Source organism: Bufo gargarizans, chromosome 2 (assembly GCF_014858855.1).
Source record: "Bufo gargarizans isolate SCDJY-AF-19 chromosome 2, ASM1485885v1, whole genome shotgun sequence".
Lineage (NCBI taxonomy): Eukaryota > Metazoa > Chordata > Amphibia > Anura > Bufonidae > Bufo > Bufo gargarizans.
This window is the reverse complement of record NC_058081.1, coordinates 546,554,443-546,573,152: the sequence shown is the minus strand read 5'-3', so window position 1 is coordinate 546,573,152 and position 18,710 is coordinate 546,554,443. Positions and strand designations below refer to the sequence as shown.

At 44.1% G+C, this 18,710-nt stretch overlaps 1 protein-coding gene across 1 annotated transcript in view; it reads right to left on the bottom strand.

The window, feature by feature from the left end:
• Window positions 1–1,224: 1,224 nt before the first annotated feature.
• The window catches only part of SPHK2 (sphingosine kinase 2), a 33,964-nt gene continuing 16,478 nt past the window's right edge, over window positions 1,225–18,710 (bottom strand). Inside the window, exons 3-6 of the mRNA XM_044278102.1 lie at window positions 13,897–14,046; window positions 13,707–13,801; window positions 10,144–10,259; window positions 1,225–4,935 (exon numbers count right to left, since the gene is read on the bottom strand). Coding sequence (XP_044134037.1) covers window positions 3,924–4,935; window positions 10,144–10,259; window positions 13,707–13,801; window positions 13,897–14,046 — 1,373 coding nt within the window. The 3' untranslated portion in view covers window positions 1,225–3,923. The remainder of the gene's footprint in view (window positions 4,936–10,143; window positions 10,260–13,706; window positions 13,802–13,896; window positions 14,047–18,710) is intronic.

The window sequence follows — 18,710 nt, the reverse complement described above, 5'->3', positions numbered from 1 at the left end:
TACACTGCAGTCAACAAAAAGATAAAATTAAAAAAAAGAAAAGAAAAATCACTGTGCAGACGTTTCCTTCTCCTAATTAAAAATGGGAAAACAATCTTTTCGCAAACAGGTTCATCATGCTGTGAGATTAGTCCCTATGACACTGGCTGACCTGTTACATGTGCACTTGGCAGCTCAAGGCATCTGTGTTGGTCCTATGTTCATATGTGCCCACATTGCTGAGAGAAATGATGTTTTAATCTATGCAAATGAGCCTCTAGGAGCAACGGGGGTGTTGCTGTTACACCTAGAGGCTCTGCTCTCTCTGCAACTACTGCACCCTATGTACTTTCATTGACTTTGGAAGTCAGGGCCAAGTGTGATCACTGTTACACTGCCAGTCCCTGTCAAAGTGCAGATAGCGCGGCAGTTGCAAAAAGAGTCGAGTCTCTACGAATAACACCAACGTCCCCATTTTTCTCAGCAACGCGGGCACATACTGTATAAACATGGGACCCACACAGATGCTTCAGCTGCCAAGTGCACATGTAACAGGTCAGCCAGTGTCATAGGGACAAATCTGCTGACAGATGCCCTTTAAAGGGGTTGTCCAAGTTATTTAAAAAGTGATAAAAGAAAGCAAGTTAAACACACCAGTTAAAAGTCCCGGGTTCCAAGCCATGCTTTGTCTACTTGGCGACACGCCATATAATGTTAGTGCCAGTCACTGGTCTTAGTGGTATACTGGACATGACGGCTGCAGCCAATTAAAGCCGTCAGGGAAGACAGGAGCTGCAGCGCTGGAAAGGGGGTTAACTGGCGAGTACAACTTCTTATTTATTTCACCAGTTTAGTACCTCTGGGCACTTATACCTCAGACAACCACTTTAATACCTTAATATGTCTTTATTTAATTGACACATTAAAAAAATAACACCGGCTTCCTGCAGCTATTAGGAGCTCTGTGTAAGAAAAATCACAAAAAAAGATGTAATTAAACTGAATTAGAAACTTAAAAACTACACAATGTTAAAGAAAGTGGAGATTGGTGTCTGATAGTAGCTTATTCCCCTACCCCTAGGAACATAAACATAATGGGGGTCATTTATCAAACTGGTGTAAAGTAGAACTAGCTTACTTACCCATAGCAACCAGTCAGATTCCACCTTTCATTTTGGAATGCTCCTTCAGAAAATGAAAGGTGGAATCTGATTGGTTGCTATGGGTAAGTAAGCCAGTTCTACTTTACACCAGTTTGATAAATGACCCCAACTTATGCATGTCCATACAATGGGCAACAAAACAAGACTGGAGCAGACTAAACCTAGCAATGGATGTTGTCTCGCCCCCCATCAGTCTGCAGCATTTTCTGCATGTTCCTGAAACAGTCTTGTAGAAATGCTGCAGAAAAGGGGTTAATCTGCTGATCTGTTCCATTTTTGGCTGATAGCTGGCTGCAGTGGTGGGCCAGAACAATCTTTCTGTTCTACTGCAGACAGGGTAGGAGGTTCCTCCTGAAGCCAGCTGCCTACAGCCAGGCACTAGACAATGAGGAAGAGGGTCACATGGCTGATCTCCTGGGACACATAGAGAAGATATATATTTCTCAGCATCAATTGTAATATGAGCCAAAATAGGAGCAAGGGAAAGGGTGAGATTAAGGAAAGAAGTATTTTGTTTGTCCATGTTCTATGTTTACTGTGCCCTTAAAGGAGTTTTCCGGGAGTATTGATGACCTATCCTCAAGATACATTATCAATATCCCATTGGTGGGGATCCGACTCCTGGAGCTCCAGCTGATTACCTGTTTGAACCAGAGTGCCACAACCTCCTCACAACATACCAAGCACTGCGCCATACATTGTACAGTGGCTATGCTTGGTATTGAAGGCATTTACTTGAATGGGACTGAGCTGCAAATAGGCCATGTGACCAATGAACGGGATGTCACTGGCCAAGCAAGAGGCCTCTTCAAACGGGTGATCATTGGGGTTGCCAGAAGTGGGATTCTCCCCGATCAAATACTGATGACTTATCCTGAGGTAAGGCCATCAATACTCAACTTTAGGAAAGCCCTTTTAAGAAATGTGAAGCTCTATAACCTTCCTAGTGCGAACATTCACAAGGGGCACTTAGTCGCAACAGGGGGAAAATCTCCTTCTAGTTTGATCATTAAAATTAGTGTAACGGTATGCATACAACACCTATTGAAACTTGTATAGCAGTACAAAATAGGGGAAGGAAAAGGTTATCAGTGCGGTAGATACTGCAGGGGGTAACAAAATGTAAGGACCATCGAGCAGTCTCGACACACATTAAACTGTTGACAGATCCTGTAAAAATCACAAGGAACTACCCTCAAAAACATGAACCCCCTAGCTGGAATAATAGCAGTCAGTATAAGCAATGATTGAGGGGTCTACCAGAGCTGGAGAAGTGTACCAGAAGGAAAGTCAGGAACATTCTGACATATCATCAGCTCATATCCTCCCTTGACTAAGGCATGAAAGATAAGAAGGCCATAGAAAACACATACATACATAAAAGAGAGTAGATATAAAAATGTTTGCATCTCTTAGAAAGTTATCTTCTCAAAGAAAATGGTCTATCTGCAACCATCATAATCTTGGGCCAGTCCCCGCGGCAAATGGAAATCAGTTGGGGAGGGGGGAATGACAGGAAACTGCTGACTAGACATTTAGTTGGAGATCTTCTTCATTGATTATCCGTTTGTGCATCACCCCACCACAGCTCTGTACACTGTGTAGCGGCCATGCCTGGGTACTGCAGTTCCACTGCCTTTCAAAACTTTAAATGGCTGGACAACCTCGTTGAAGGGGTAAGCCCATCTCATAAAGGCTGCCATGACTTTATAATCTCGTTTTCCAGCCCAATATCAACTCTTCCTCAGGTATTAAAATAGGTCAGGTCAACTTTAAAAGCCATAGTATGTTTTAATAAATTATTTTATCCTTCTTATTCGTGGACTTACCGGAGAGGTGGCAGTGCCTGATGGATCCTGTTTATTACTGGTGGAGGTACTGCAGTTCTGTGCATAGCCAAATGGCCAGGAGCACCACTGTGCAAGGACAACGTAGAAGGGGAGAAGCACAGAACTGCAACCCTTCATTCTAAGGATTGGCGAGGGCCCCAAAGGTCAGACTCCCATCGATTATAAAATGATGGCACATTCTAGTAATATGTTATAACTTTATAAGATGGCAAAACCCCTTTAATGGGAATCAGTGATCATGTCTGTAGGTATGGCTCTTAAAGCCATATTAGCAGCAAAAAGGTCCCTCATCAGCTGTCAGAACAGTCTAGATAAGGTCTCCAGAAATAAGTTTGCATACAGTACTTGTGTATGTTCAGTGTAGGTTTTCCCTTATGGATTCATTTGCAGTTCTATTCTTCATGTGCAGGTTATTGCTGACAAACACATTCATCTGGGAGGTGAGGAGTGCTATTGGAGGTTGACTTCATCTAGGCCTACAAGCTATTGCTGAAAGCCAACAGCCAGATTGCCTCTGTACATACTAAACACTATTGCTTTTAAATACATTTGAAAAGGCTCAAAGAAAGCGCTCAAAATCCATGCCACAGACACACAGAAGACCCAGAGCCGTGAAATGGGCATTAGGCCAAAGCAGACTCATTCAGACCATGCATTAGCTGAAAGCTTATTCGACTCATATGACGCTTCCAGCTCCAAGTGCAGTTTCAAAAAAATATAGCTTGCCTAAAGTGTTATTCTAGCAGATTTACAGTATAAAATAGACACAGAAAGAACATATGGAAGCTGGTGACTAGCACCATGAGTAGGCACATGCCACAAATTAAATGAAGCTATTGTTTCTAGCCCTGTACTTGCACTTGAATTTCAATGAGAAGCAAAGCTGGAGGAAACTCTGCATTGCACAAAACTACGTGGAGCTAAGCAAACCTTAGAAAGAGGTCATTCGAATTCTGTCACATCCGCTGATAATGTTTGAAAGTCCCTGGTGTATCTGTGCCTGAATTGGACCGTACTCCACCCTCTCACCATCCACAGTCAGAATCCCCTTTCGTGTGAGGGGCTCTAGACGGAAAGCTCGAACGGGGACATGCACAATGTACGGACACTCAATCCCAACGTGCGTTCCTTTTTCCATAGCCAAAAAGAGGCGCACAAGGGCTGTCCGAGAGATTCCAGCTTTAACAAAGAATAAATGTATTAAACCATCATCGAGGCAGGAAAATGGCGCTGTGAATAAGTCAGCCCCGAGGTGAGTCTGATATATACCCAAAACTAGAACAAAATCCTCTTCTACAGTGACCCAAGACTTGGGCACAGGTTGATTCAAGGGCGGCAAGAGATCATCCTCGGGTCCGTTCACATGATTATGCGTTGGAGGCTCTTTGTCATTTGGCACCGAAAGATCTTGCTGCAGTTGGTCACCAGAAAAAGAATCAAATGTGAACCTAGACGTGTGCAGTGCGGTTGGCGAACCGGGAGAAGGTGACGTCTCAAAGCTCGGCAGCTCACCTGTCTCGAATGCAGCTGAGCTTCGCTTGTACATGACATTACGCTCCTCACAGAGACCCATGTCTGAAATGGTTCTGTGCAGCTGAGACCTTTTCAGTGGAGAAAGATTCCCATTAGGAGATAAGGTGATACTTCTGCAGATGGGACGGTGAGCATCCAGCACCGGGAGATAAGAGAGCCGGCCTCTGTAAGTGCGCAGTGAAGCAACCCTAACCATGGTCCCTACAGTGAAACGTGCCGATCCCATGTGCCTATACTTTTCGCTTTCTATGTCTACATCAGATATGAAGCCCCAAGCAACACTCAAAAATGAGAAAAAGCGAGCTCCCGAGCAGGTTGTCACAGACACGAGGTCCATAGGCATAACAGTACCACGGCACAGCAGCAAGATACAGTTAAGTAGCAGCTCAGATCCCATTGCCTGGTCAAACCTATAAGAAATGAAGAAAACATATATAAAATAGACATATAGTGTATAACAGTAAAAACATGGAAATGTTCAAGGAGCTGGTAAAGATATAACCATGGGAGTACACCATATACTGTATACTGTAAGAGCACTAGATGGGCAACACAACTACAGTATCTCACAAAAGTGACTACACCCCTCACATTTTGTAAATATTTTATTATATTATATCTTTTCATGGGACAAAACTGAGCATATAACACTTTGATACACTATAGTCAGGGTACAGCTTGTATGACAGTGTCAATTTGGTGTGCCCTCAAAATAACTTAACACAGCCATTCATGTCTAAACCACTACAAAACACAAGAAAAGTGAGTACACCCCAAAGTGAAAATGGCCAAATTGTGCCCAATTAGCCATTTTCCATTAGTGTTAGGCTACTTTCACACTGGCGTGCTCGTTCCATAACTACAGAATACATCCGTGAGTTGCTAGTCCATCCGGCCTCATTCACTATAATGGGGAGCGGTGAAGATCCGATCGCAGCGCGGCAAATATGCAGAGAAGCGGCCGGACAAAAATCGATGCACGTACGGATCCAGCAGGCTGTTTCCCTGCCGGAACGAGTAACGCCAGTGTGAAACAGGCCTTACAAGGTCTCAGGTGTGAATGGGGAGCAGGTGTGTTAAATTTGGTGTTATCCCTCTCCCACTGGTCACTGGAAGTTCAACATGGCACCTCATGGCAAAGAAATCTCTGAGGATCTGAAAAAAAGAATTGTTGATCTACATAAAGATGACCTTAGGCTATAGGAAGATTGCCAGCACCCTGAAACTAAGCTGCGGCACGGTGGCCAAGACCATACAGCGGTTTAACAAGACAGGTTAACTCAGAACAGGCCTTGCCATGGTCGACCAAAGAAGTTGAGTGCACGTGCTTGGTGCCCTATCCATAGGTTGTCTTTTCAAAATAGAAGTATGAGAGCTGCCAGCATTGCTGCAGAGGTTAAAGAGGTGGGGGGTCAGCCTGTCAGTGCTCAGACCATACGCCTCACACTGCATCAAATTGGTCTGCATGGCTGTCCTCCCAGAAGGAGAGGTGCACAACCGTGTTATAAGGGAAAATAATAAAATCTACTCAACACCTAACCCAAACTCGAACTTCTGTGAAGAAGTTTGGGTTTGGGTACCAAACATGCCGATTTTTCTCACGCGCATGCAAAACGCATTAAAATGTTTTACACTCATGCGGAAAGATCGCTCATTTTCCCACGACGCACCTGCATCTTATCCGGCCCAAATCCATGAAGCCTGTGTGAAAGAGGCCTTAGTGCCCTCATGATGATCCTACCATACTTAAAGTGTGTCCCAAAGGGAATGTGTCACCAGCAAGTTCCCTATCTAGCCGTTTATTAATATGCAAACATGCCTTTGGTGCAATGAGTACATCCCCATTGCTCTTGTTGCTCTCAAGCGCCACTCATTTCTGAGGCCTGCCCATCCCTCGCTGCTTTGATTGACAGGACCATACTAAACTGCTGACAGCACTAGAAGCCGGCTGGGGAAAGCAGTACAAACATACCTTTTGTGGAGGAGTAGCTAGAATATGAACTTTCATTCTGCAAGATTCTGCAGTGGAGGCAGGGCTTCACTGTGAAGTGCTCTGTGCATTCAGCTGCTTCACAGCCCCTCACCTGCTCTGAGTGACAGTTATACAATTCAATCAGAAGACCACTACAGCTGTCACTATGAGCAGTGACGCAGCTCTGTGCAGACAGCACTTCGCAATGAAGCTCTCCATTAGGCTACTTTCACACTAGAGTTTTTGCCGGATCCGTCATGAATCAGCAAAAACGCTTCCATTACTGATAATACAACCATCTGCATCTGTGATGAACGGATCCGGTTGTATTATCTTTAACATAGCCAAGACGGATGCGTCATAAACTCCATTGAAAGTCAATAAGGGACGGATCAGTATTCTATTGTGTCAGAGAAAACTGATCCGTCCCCATCGAGTTGCATTGTGGGTCATGACGGATGCATTTTGCTCCGCATCCCACGATGGAAAAAAAACAAAACGCAGCATGCTGCAGTTTGCGCTCCGGTATGGGAAAGCAACCAAACGGAACGAAATGCATTTTGGAGCATTCCGTTCTGATCAGTTATGTTTTGTCCCCATTGACAATGAATGGGGACAAAACGGAAGCGTTTTTCTCCGGTATTGAGATCATACGACGGGTCTCAATACTGGAAAAGAGAAACGCTAGTCCTGTCCTTTTTCCCTCCTCCTTTATCTTTTCCCTTCATACCCCTCTGTGTAGGTGTTCTTTATTTTGAATAGAAATAAAAACATTATTTTTCTCTTTATTTCCTAGTGTTTGCAGTCACTATAATGCCACCCTGCTACATTGGGTTCTACCTAACTGACCGCCACCTTACTTATAAAGTGCGTTTTGGCTGAAAATAGAAACCTTCTGTCAGGCTGGATGATGGAAACCAAAATAATTCTCATTAGAACTGTAACGCTGGGTTCAGACCTGAGCGTTCGGAAACGAGCGCTCTGTATGCGCGATTGTACGGGCGTTTACAATCGCGCATACAGAGATTGCCGTTCACACATTGTCGCGCGTTCCCGAATTTCTATGTGCGGGAACGCGCGACAAACGCCCAAAAAAAAGCTCAAGCACTTGTTTGAGCGTCGGGCGTTTTACAGCGCGATCGTACGCGCTGTAAAACGCCCAGGTGAGAACCATTCCCTTAGGGCAGGCATGTCCAAACTGCGGCCCTCCAGCTGTTGCAAAACTACAACTCCCAGCATGCCTGGATAGCTTACAGCTATTAGGGCATGCTGGGAGTTGTAGTTTTGCAACAGCTGGAGGGCCGCAGTTTGGACATGCCTGCCTTAGGGAATCATTGGTTCTTGCCTGTTGTGCGTTTTACAGCGCGTAGGAACGCGCTGTAAAACGCTCAGGTGTGAACCCAGCCTAAGGGATGTATTACACTGTCGAGGGTCGGCCGTTAGCGGTGATCATCCTGTGTAAAGGTGCCGCCGATTACCTGATGAACTAGCTTGTTCATCGGGCAATCGCATCTTTTGTGCAGGTGGCAAATTGTGCTGCCTAAACACGCACTGCTGCCAGCAAATAATGATTCTGTATGCGGAGGAGCGATGATATACCGTGGAGGAGATCACTGCATGTAATGCATTGGTCTCCTCCACTGACAGCAGGTGATTGTCAGCCACATCTGCCAGTGCAATACCGCCCTTAGTGGTATCCTATAACTCTGAACAGCATATATGCAGCTATAACTGCAAAGGGGGCTTATTGTTGAATTTTTAGAGTCTAGAAAAGGGAGCTGAACTGGCCATTAGCTGTTAAATTAGGAAAAAACTAAAAGGCTATGTCTAAAAGAAGATATATAGGTACTAACTGCCAGGCATTTCCTATCAGCACTATTTAGGTTCCCAATAATGTTCCTCTACTGGCTTGCCGGTTTGACACCATGAAGATAAATGCATTCCCATGACTGTACAGAATCACTGGGGTGGGAACCACTTTTTGTAGAAGTCAGGCTAGAGGGTCCCCCTCCTTGCTTGACCAACGCTCCACAAGCTGGGCACATCATCACAAGCCACATCCAGCACCAGAGGTGACTTGTGATGACGTACCCAACATGTGGGATGTCACTATGGGGCACTGACCAGTGGGACTATAAAAGCACTGGAACCTGTAAGCAGGCTGAAGAACATCATTGAGAGCCTTTCACCTTCCTGGCTAATAGGTGGGTGGTGGTCTTGGGGTCTGAATGGTGCTGCCAGGTCCTGCCATTCTTCTTCCCTTTTAAAGAACTACTCCTGCAAAAATGTATTCTCTAACCTGTTAGAAAGGCACATGATGTTATCTGTAGTGAATGTAATCTTCTTACCGGTGACTGTATTTGTAAGTTATCCCCTCCCTTCTGCGTCTCGGCTGTGTCATGTGACCAACAATCAGAGTTTCCAAATAACACATCATGAATGTCAGGGAGCCTCAATGTCAGTCTAAGGTCTCATGCATACGACCGTTGCTCGGCCTTTCTGTGCATTGGAGACAGCAATTTGCGGTCCCCAATGCACGGGGCACCATCTGTGCTTGATTCCACAGATGGATCCAAACCCATTCAACTTGAATGGGTCCGTGATCCGTCCGCACCGCACCGCTCCAAAGGCTAGAAGAGAAAATCCATAGTACTTCTGTGGGATTCCATGCTTCCATTCTGCACTGGACCTTCTGGATTGCGGAACCATTCATGTTTGTGGGCCGCGATATGGGAACGGCCGGGCAACGGCCGCGTGAATGAGCCCTAATAGGAATGAATAAAGAAGGAACTGACTTCCTGTCCTGTGTCAGTTGAAGATCAGAGAGTTGGTCACATGACACAGCTGAGGCTTAGAAGGGAGGGGATAACTCACAAATACAGTCACTGGTAAGAAGGTTACATTCACTACAGATAACATCATGTACCTTTCTAACAGGTAAGAGAATACATTTTTATTTTTTTGTTGGAGTTCTTCTTTAAGTGGGTGAACAGTCCCCATTCACTATAACAGCCAGTGGGTGAACAGTCCCCATTCACTATAACAGCCAGTGGGTGAACAGTCCCCATTCACTATAACAGCCAGTAAACGAGACATAATGTAAAACATAACAGCTCTTTTTCATCCAAACATTTCTCATCAACGCGAACTTCTAGCAGATAGCTTGGAAGAAAGATGAGACAGAGGGGATATGATAGAAACTTTTAAATACAGAAAGGGAATCAACAAGGTAAAAGAGGAGAAAATATTTAAGAGAAGAAAAACTGCTACAAGAGGACATAGTTTTAAATTAGGGGGGCAAAGGTTTAAAAGTAATATCAGGAAGTATTACTTTACTGAGAGAGTAGTGGATGCATGGAATAGCCTTCCTGCAGAAGTGGTGGCTGCAAATACAGTGAAGGAGTTTAAGCATGCATGGGATAGGCATAAGGCCATCCTTCATATACGATAGGGCCAGGGGCTATCCATAGTATTCAGTATATTGGGCAGACTAGATGGGCCAAATGGGTCTTATCTGCCGACACATTCTATCTTTCTATGTATAGATCCCACTTCTTGTTACAAGCATTTTTCATGCACGAGGCTAAAGGGTTAATCATCTGCAAAGTCTCTTCCAGTTGGAGTAAGAAAGGATCCTATGCCTTACCCTGCATTGTAGTTGATTGCTCCCGCCAAGGCATTTCCTGAGCCACAGGGAAGAATTCCAACAGGCATCTTTATTGCATCCTCCCAATCAGGTCGTTCCATTAAACCATTAACGACCTGGGCGGAATTTACAAAGACAATGTGGGAAATTAGCAAACTGCAAATAGAGCGTACGCTGCTCTACAAGTCACAGGCTACACACTTAGAAGAATGTCAAAAATGGCAATTGTTAGGGTACGCGCATGTGTCCGACACCTTTCCTGACACGTCAGTTTTAATAATGTTTGTTGTGCCATTCCTCTAATACTCCTATTACAAGTTTAGGAACGAATTGCCAGCAGTCTGCAATAAAGGTCCAGATGGATGTTACCAGTTGAGTGTGTGTCCCTACTAGGGTTGTCATGATACCAACATTTTTATTCGATTTCAATACCATAAAAAAGTATTGCAATACTCTATACCATTCCATACCACACGAAAAAAAACACCAAAAAATCCATTTGCTTTCCATGTTTTATGGAACATCCAGCTCATAATCGAACAGTCCTATCCTATTTTTTTTTTTTTTAGGGGGGGGGACAAGGTAGCAAAAAAAAAAGCGAATCGTGCAGTTTTTTTTTTTTTTGTTACAGCGTTCACCGCATAGGAGATTTTTTTAAATATTTTAATAGTTTGGACCTTTCAGATGTGGCGACATGTAATATGTTTGTTTACTTATTTTTTGTTTATATATTTCATATGTAAAATTGGGAAAGGAGGTGATTTATACTTATTGGTGCTGTTATTTTTATTTATTTTTTCTTTACTTTTGATTTAATAACTATTTCCCCCCTTAGGGGCTAGGACCTTGGATCTTTTCATCCCTCGTCCTATTCACCCTGATAGATCTCTATTAGGGTGAATAGGACTTCACACTTTCCCTGCTGCCCTGTGCATAGTGCACACAGCAGCTGGGAGATTATCATGGCAGCCAGGGCTTCAAGTAGCATCCTGGCTGCCATGGTAACCAATCGGAGACCCGGGATTGCACTGCTGGGGCTCCAATCACAACTACCACTGCACCACCAATGAAGAGGGGGGCAGGAGACCCTGTGGCCACTGCCACCAATGATTTTAATACTGAGGGAAGGGGGGGGCACTGCGCCACCAATGATAAGTGACATTTAATACAGATATAGGAGGCGGGTGTCGGGGGCAGAATCACCCGACCTCTATGACAGGGAGCAGCGCTCAGTGGCAGTTAACCCCTCAGGTGCTGCCCCCTCTCCTCATTGGCGGCAGCAGCAGCACAGGGGGGAGGGAGGGACTGCTTCCTTCTCGCCTGTGCTGCTGAGGGAACATGGAGCACGCTAAGAGCAGCTCGCTCTATGTTCTCTGATACTAGGCTGCGCAGTACCGGTACAAAAGTATCGATATTTCGATACCACGATGCAACCCTAGTCCATGCACATTCTGACATTATCAAATCAGTGCTGACAATATCAGACAGTGCAGGGACACACACAAACTGATAATATTCATCTAGACCTTTATTGCAGACTGCTGGCAATTGATTCATAAACGTCTAATAGGAATAACAGAGGAATGGCACAACATATGTTTGTGCAGGTGGAATGCAAGTAGATACTAAAAGAGACATGTCAGGAGGGGCGGCAGTTTGCTACTAATGAATAACTCGGTTTTCCGCATGCAGTGTGCATGCCCCATGTGGACACACCCTTAAAAGGGATAGTCCGTCCAGAATGGGTTTCTAATTCTATTTCCAAATAAAAAGTAACTTGTATTGGGTTTGTATTAGAAAGAATCCCTGTGTGGGGGTGGCTATGACTCCGGGTTGAGCTGCGACATTCAGTCCTACTGTTTGTACCTGGCAGCACTACACCATAAGGCATAACTTGGGGTAGGCTTAGTACATGCTGATTGCAAGGACACATATAAGACTCGACTGTGTCAAGCGGAGATGGAATGCCCCTTTAATTACTGAGCACTGCTTTTTAAAGAGATTGCTATGACTGTCTACATTTATTGCGGAAGCTAGCAATTATTTACAATGGCACTGTATTTATAGAGTCAGGAAGATGATTCATATACTGTATAATACAGCACAGATTCCACATAGCCGAACACCTCTGATCTCCATACAAAATAGAGGGCAACACCCACACACTACAAAATGATACAAGCTCCTGCTCCCTTACCAAGTACACAGACTGGGTACAATCAGAAATAGTGTATGAAGAACCATGCTTTACTTTGGGTAAACTAATTGTATAATGTAGCACGTACTGGGGGAGACTGGTGCTACAACAGGGGTGGTCTACCGAGACAACTAGTGTGCCGTCTATAGGCGTATCGGCTGACTTTACTGCTGAGGCGATCCATCTCCTGGAAGGTTGGGTAGAGGTTGTCTCACTTCAGCAAGTGACATTTATCATGTATAGAAAGTTAATACAAGGCACTTACTAATGTACTGAGATTGTCCATATTGTCTCCTTTGCGGGCTTGATTCATTTTTCCATCACATTATACACGGCTCATTTCCTGGGGGTACGGGTAGTGCAGGTACGAGGTGGCCGGGACAGAGGCTGCTGCACATGCGTGCCTATATGTACTATCTTGGTCCTGGCCACCAGAGAGGCTGGCACTTTTTCCTATAGTGTGCAAGTACGGCCACCATTGCTGGATTGCAGGGTGGTCATAACCCTTGGATACGAACAGTGTATAACGTGATGGAAAAATGAATCAACCCAGTAAAGGAGACAATATGGACAATCACAATACATTAGTAAGTGCCTTGTATTAACTTTCTATACATGATAAATGCCATTTCTGGAAGCGAGACAACCCCTTCAATATCCAGTATGGTGGTGAGCAGGCTCATCCTCCTGGAGAGGGTCTCCATATCCCATTCTCTGTTCTTGGGATGGTCTGGGTGCTGCCATGTTACAAGATTGTGAGGGACCTAAAGGCAATACAACTAACGGGCCGGGCTGTCACCTTCTGGAAAGCAAGACCACTGAGGCTTATTTTCTGATCTACGGATTCTAGGGAAGCCTACTGGAAGGGAAGTCAAAACAGCCCAGGGTTCGGACCTACCAGAGCAAAGAGCCACCAGGATGACAAACACCCAGTGGCAGGTAAACATCTACACACTCGACAAGGAACAAAATGAGATAACCGTGGCATCCGCTATGTGTCCTCTGACTACTTGGACCAGTTGAAGGAAATGTCTCTGCTGGCTTGCAAGGCATAACAACGCATAAATATATGTTTTCACACTTTCTTCAAGGGTGTCACTTAGATTAAACCCTACTATCTGCATAGTACAGGTAAGAGTCCTCGGTTATAACTTTCATGAATTAAATCAGATTCCTTAGAGGACCCAGAAAACCCCTCCAGAGGTAGTACTAATACCACTACTACGACGTTACAGTATAAGCTCAATCTGCCTGCAGTATATATATCATCCTAAAAATCCCAAACCACATGAAGAATCAATAAAACAATAAGACTCGACATTCATTTCATATTGTTATCACTTTTTAAAATTATCTGGCAACTTACCTCAAAGAGAAGCCCATCTCCGGAGATGACTACAATACCATCCCACTCCTCTAAATTAATACTCTGCACCAGCTCTCGGGCATGATTCTGTCTTTCTAAAAGAAACAAACATACACATAAAAATACTACGATGCTACAGGAGGAAAGATGACACTACGGTATTATTGTAATAGCATGGCGGGAGGTCTACCTGTTTGTATAAGGTTATAGCTGATGTCGGCTTCAGTAATGATGGGCAAGATGTGTGTGTGACACTGCTGCAAGGCATTGCCTCGTCCACCGCATGGGTTCAATAACAGCATTAAACGCCGGGGTTTGGGCTGGAGAGTCGGAGAAATCTCTGCAGGACAAATAAAATAAATGACATTGGGGAGTATGCTCATTTAACACAGGGAGGAACAACTTAAAGAGGCTCTATCAACAGGATCAACCCTAGTAAACCGGGCACATAGCCAGGTAGGGTTGATCTAGCTGAGTTAAACGATACCCGTTTTTTTCTTTCTAAGGTACCATCGTTGTGGAGAAATTGAGACTTGTATTCATGCAAATGAGCCATTGGAGCACCAAGAGGCGGGATTACGCTGTTTGAGCACCACTCCAGCGACACCCCTTGTGCTGGCTATAAACGCCTTCAGTGCTCGAAACACGCCCCCCTCCCCTTAGATTGACAATGCTAGACCTCACATCTAGTACAGAGTTTTCGCACCTGCGCAGTTGTTAGCAAGCACGGCTCCTGCGCATCCAGTCTTCTGATGCTCGTCGAGCAGCAAAGATGTTCAGTGTGTGGAGGCGCAGTCGCCTGCACTTCCGGGTGGAATGACGTCAACGGTGCACACTTGGCAAGCAGCAGAAGACTGGTTGAGCATGCACCTCTTGGTGCTCCAATGGTGCATTTGCATCAGAATAAAAGTCGAAATTTCTCCACAACACAGGCACCAAGATAGAAAAGACAGGTATTGTTTTACTTACTAGATCAACCCTACCCGGCTATATACATAGTTTAATAGGGTTGATCCTGGTGACAGACTCTTTAAATTTTGCTGCATCAAAATCCTCCACAAAATCCACGCGTTACATTCGAGATGGGTTTGACCACATGCATTTCAAAGGGTGAAATCCGCAGTGACAGTATGCACCATTAATTTACATTCTGTGGATTTGAAGATTTCATGTACATTGCCCCATGTGCACCTAGCCTAAAGCAGGCAACAGAATTAAAATTCACTAAGGGGGTCATTTATTAAGACCAGCGTTTTAGACGCCAGTTTTAATAAGCCCCATAGCTAGCAGAGGATCCACCGAAGTTATGAAGAGGCGCTGGTTTTTACGTAACTTCAGCACATCCAGCACCAGTTCTAAATGTAAGAAAGTTTCTGAGCCGTCTTACATTTAGATCCTTTTCTATGTCTGAAACAGGCGTAGAAAATGATGAATGAGACGGGCCTGACGGCCCACAAATTACATTTTATTTTTTTGCTTTGGTGTGTGCATGGAAAATAGCAATTCTGTCATTGTTTTTGCAGATTATATTTTTTTGGGTGGGGTGCTGATTATGACTAGTGATGAGCGAATCGAGCTTCAGATGTTACATCCAAAGTTGCTTTTTAAAACTTTGGATTAATACTGTACGGAGGTCTGTCTCCGTACAGCATTAGAACGTATGGGCTCCGATGAGTCGAAGTAAGTTATTCATGAAATTGCCGCCGTTCTTGGTGCCGGCTTCCTCACTGTAAAGTAGTCGGCACAGGCGCAGTGAGGAAGCCGGCACCAGGAGCGCGTCCTTCACTCACTGCGCCGAATACAGAAGTGGAGGGTGCAGGCACGGGATTTCTTCAGCGATCCAGCTAACTCGGACGTCCCTTAAGAGGAGCGGGGCGAGCTAAACGGAGGACCTGGGCGGAATGACTGGTTAGTAGACCGAGCCTCTAGGTGCTGAATCAACGCCCTCATAGCACCTCGAGGCTCATTAGCATATTTTAAATGTGTGTTTTTTAAGAGAACGGCAGCAGGGACAAAAGTATGAAGAACACTGTTATGTACTGCTGACATTAGCACATCGCCATGTCAGTCCGCTACATAACAGAATTTCTGATGATAGAAACCCTTTAACTACTGAAGTTATTCAACAAAGTCTCGCGCAATTTCATGAATAACTTACTTCGACTCATCGGAGCCCATACGTTCTAATGCTGTACGGAGACGGACCTCCGTACAATATTAATTTGGCACATAGGACTATTCCATTTCTGGGGATGGATAAACAAAAAATTTTAATAGCGTTCATCACGTGGTATAAGTGCTTGCTGTATAACCACACAGGTCCTACTTGCTTACATAGATTTTATTAAGAAATACTCTTTACGATCATTATCTTGGCAAATACCATCTATATCTGTATCTGGGCCAGGCAGCCTTGCACTTTCACCTTGTTTATTAGATTAGATAGACACAAACCGTGCTAAAAATGAATATCGAGGAACAGAGGTCACAATAATGCCTGTACAAGCGTCAGACGCCTGTTCAGACCATTTTACTGCCTAAACAAAGTCTGTGTACAAATAAGCGTTCGACCTTTACCTGCTATTCATGAGCGCAGGGCGCCCTGTGAACGGCAGCGATATCGAACTCTGCAGCAGGGGGCAGCTGGCGGGCGCAATAGCTGTAATTTAAGAGAGTCAGTTCCGAATAGTCAATTCTACTTCGGGCGCTGCAGGTTTCAGGAGTGGTCGGTTCTATTCACATCAAATTCCAATCTTCATAATATTAATACCGCGCTGCTCACCAGAGAATCCACTAAGATCACTTCAGCCTATTACTGGTTCCTTGCTACGCATCCGTTCACCTGTCCTATTAGAGCCAAGGCTTCCCGTCTATCACCCGACCCGGGTTTCACCCCTGACAAAGCAAAGGTGTAACCCGGATCGGGTGATAGACGGGAGGCCGCCTGAATTGTGTTATAGGCCTATATTCCTTGCATGTTTGTGAGTAGAATAAAAACTGGTGTGTGATTAAATCTCATTGCGGTGCTTCAGTATCTTTGCCTATCTGGCCTCGGCTGTTATAGGACAGGTGAATGGATGTGTAGCAGGTGGTCCGAGTGGATTCTCTGGAGAGCAGAGCGGTTTTATTATAATAAGGGTAATAGCTGTAATTGACAGGGAAGGAGGGGCTAGCTCCTGGAGCGGTGCAGTCTACCTAAGGACACCGGCCAACATGGCGGCAGTGGAGCTAAAGAGGATTCCAGCATGGTGGATAACTACAGCCCAGCCCAGACATCCGGTTTGCATCCAAGCTCCACTCCTTTCTGTGGCCAGCACCTCCCTCACTGCTTTGATTGACAGAGCAAGGAAGTAGTAAAGCAAAGAGGTAGGAGCTGGCCAAAGAAAGGAGTGGAGTTTGGCGGTAGCAAGAGCAATGGTGATGCCTTTATTGCACCAAAGGCATCATTTCCATATGAAGAAACAGAACATAACTCAGATCTACAAAAGAAAAACAGTGTTTTAAATCAGGTGAACTACAGCTATGTGCCCATTCAAACACATAGGGAGGTCACTGGTGACAGGTTCCCTTTAACAGACACTTCAGGTCCCCCCAGCAACATATTTTTGTCCTGATGGACAATTAAAGGAACCAAGTACACCAAAAGAAATTTAGTGCTGGGCACCAAGCGAGATGACCTGTAGGAACTACATTATTCACTCGGTCGTGCATGCCTGCCCACTCAGAATCTGCTTTTCTCAAAGACGAGAATACAAGTCCTGGGCTCCAATCCAAGAGCAAGAACACATCAATGGCAGACATGTTCCACCCATAAGCTGATCCAAAACTTCCCACGGCCCAGGGGTTGCTCGCTGAGCAAGATAGGTCAGCACCGTCCTGCCAGCTGAAGTCTGAGCAGATCCTTCATGACCAATTTATCTAAACCACCTCATGATTTTTAAAATCTCTCTACATGAATGACAGTAAATATTGCCTCTTGGGGGTTACATTGCCAGATATTTGGAATAAAGTTGTAAGAAATAAGGTGTGCACTCCTTCTTCTGGTTTTGCATACATGATCAAATATTTATTAATACCAATAGAAAAGTCATTAAAAAAGAAGTAGAAATATATATATATATATATATATATATATATATATATATATATAAAATATTTATTTTACACATATACATCCCCAAAAGAATTTTAAAAAAAATCATACGTCTATACAATTCATTCCCAGGTTACAATACATAATTCAATGAATAGATGTACAAATAGAAGTAAATTTATATACATGATTGTATGAATAAAATAAACTCATCAAGAAAAAAAAAAGAAAAAAATAGAAATAAAAATAGTGTAGCTAATATTTATAATGATAAGTGCTTAATTCATACAAAAATGTACCTCATGTACATACATAATTCAACCTCAAATGATCGATCAAATGAACAAAAAATTGAAAAGATAAGATAAATGTAAGGATGCCAATGTCAATACAAGATTGTATGAGTCGGTTGAGCCTATACGGCATATACAGGAGTGCCTATATACCGAATGATTTTTATATTGTTATTAATACATTTTTGATCCAGAAGAAGGTGTGCACACCTTATTTCTTTCAACTTTATTCCATATTCTTTACTGGGACTAGTAAGGTGGTGAAACCTCAATTTCCATTACATCTGGGTGTGAGCCCCTCTATCTTTCTACATGTCAGATATTTGAAAGGACTACCATACACTTTTATTACTTAGTAACCAGCTATATTAAAGGGCTGTCTCACTTCTGCAAGTGGCATTTATCATGTAGAGAATGTTATACAAGGCACTTACTAATGTACTGTGATTGTCCATATTGCCTCCTTTGCAGGTTTGATTCATTTCTCCATCACACTATACACTGCTTGTTTCCAGGGGTTACGACCAGCGCTGCAGTGCAGATATGAGGTAGTGGGGACAGGAGCTGCTGTGCATGCAAGCCTATACGTACTCCCATGATCCTGGCCACCAGAGAGGC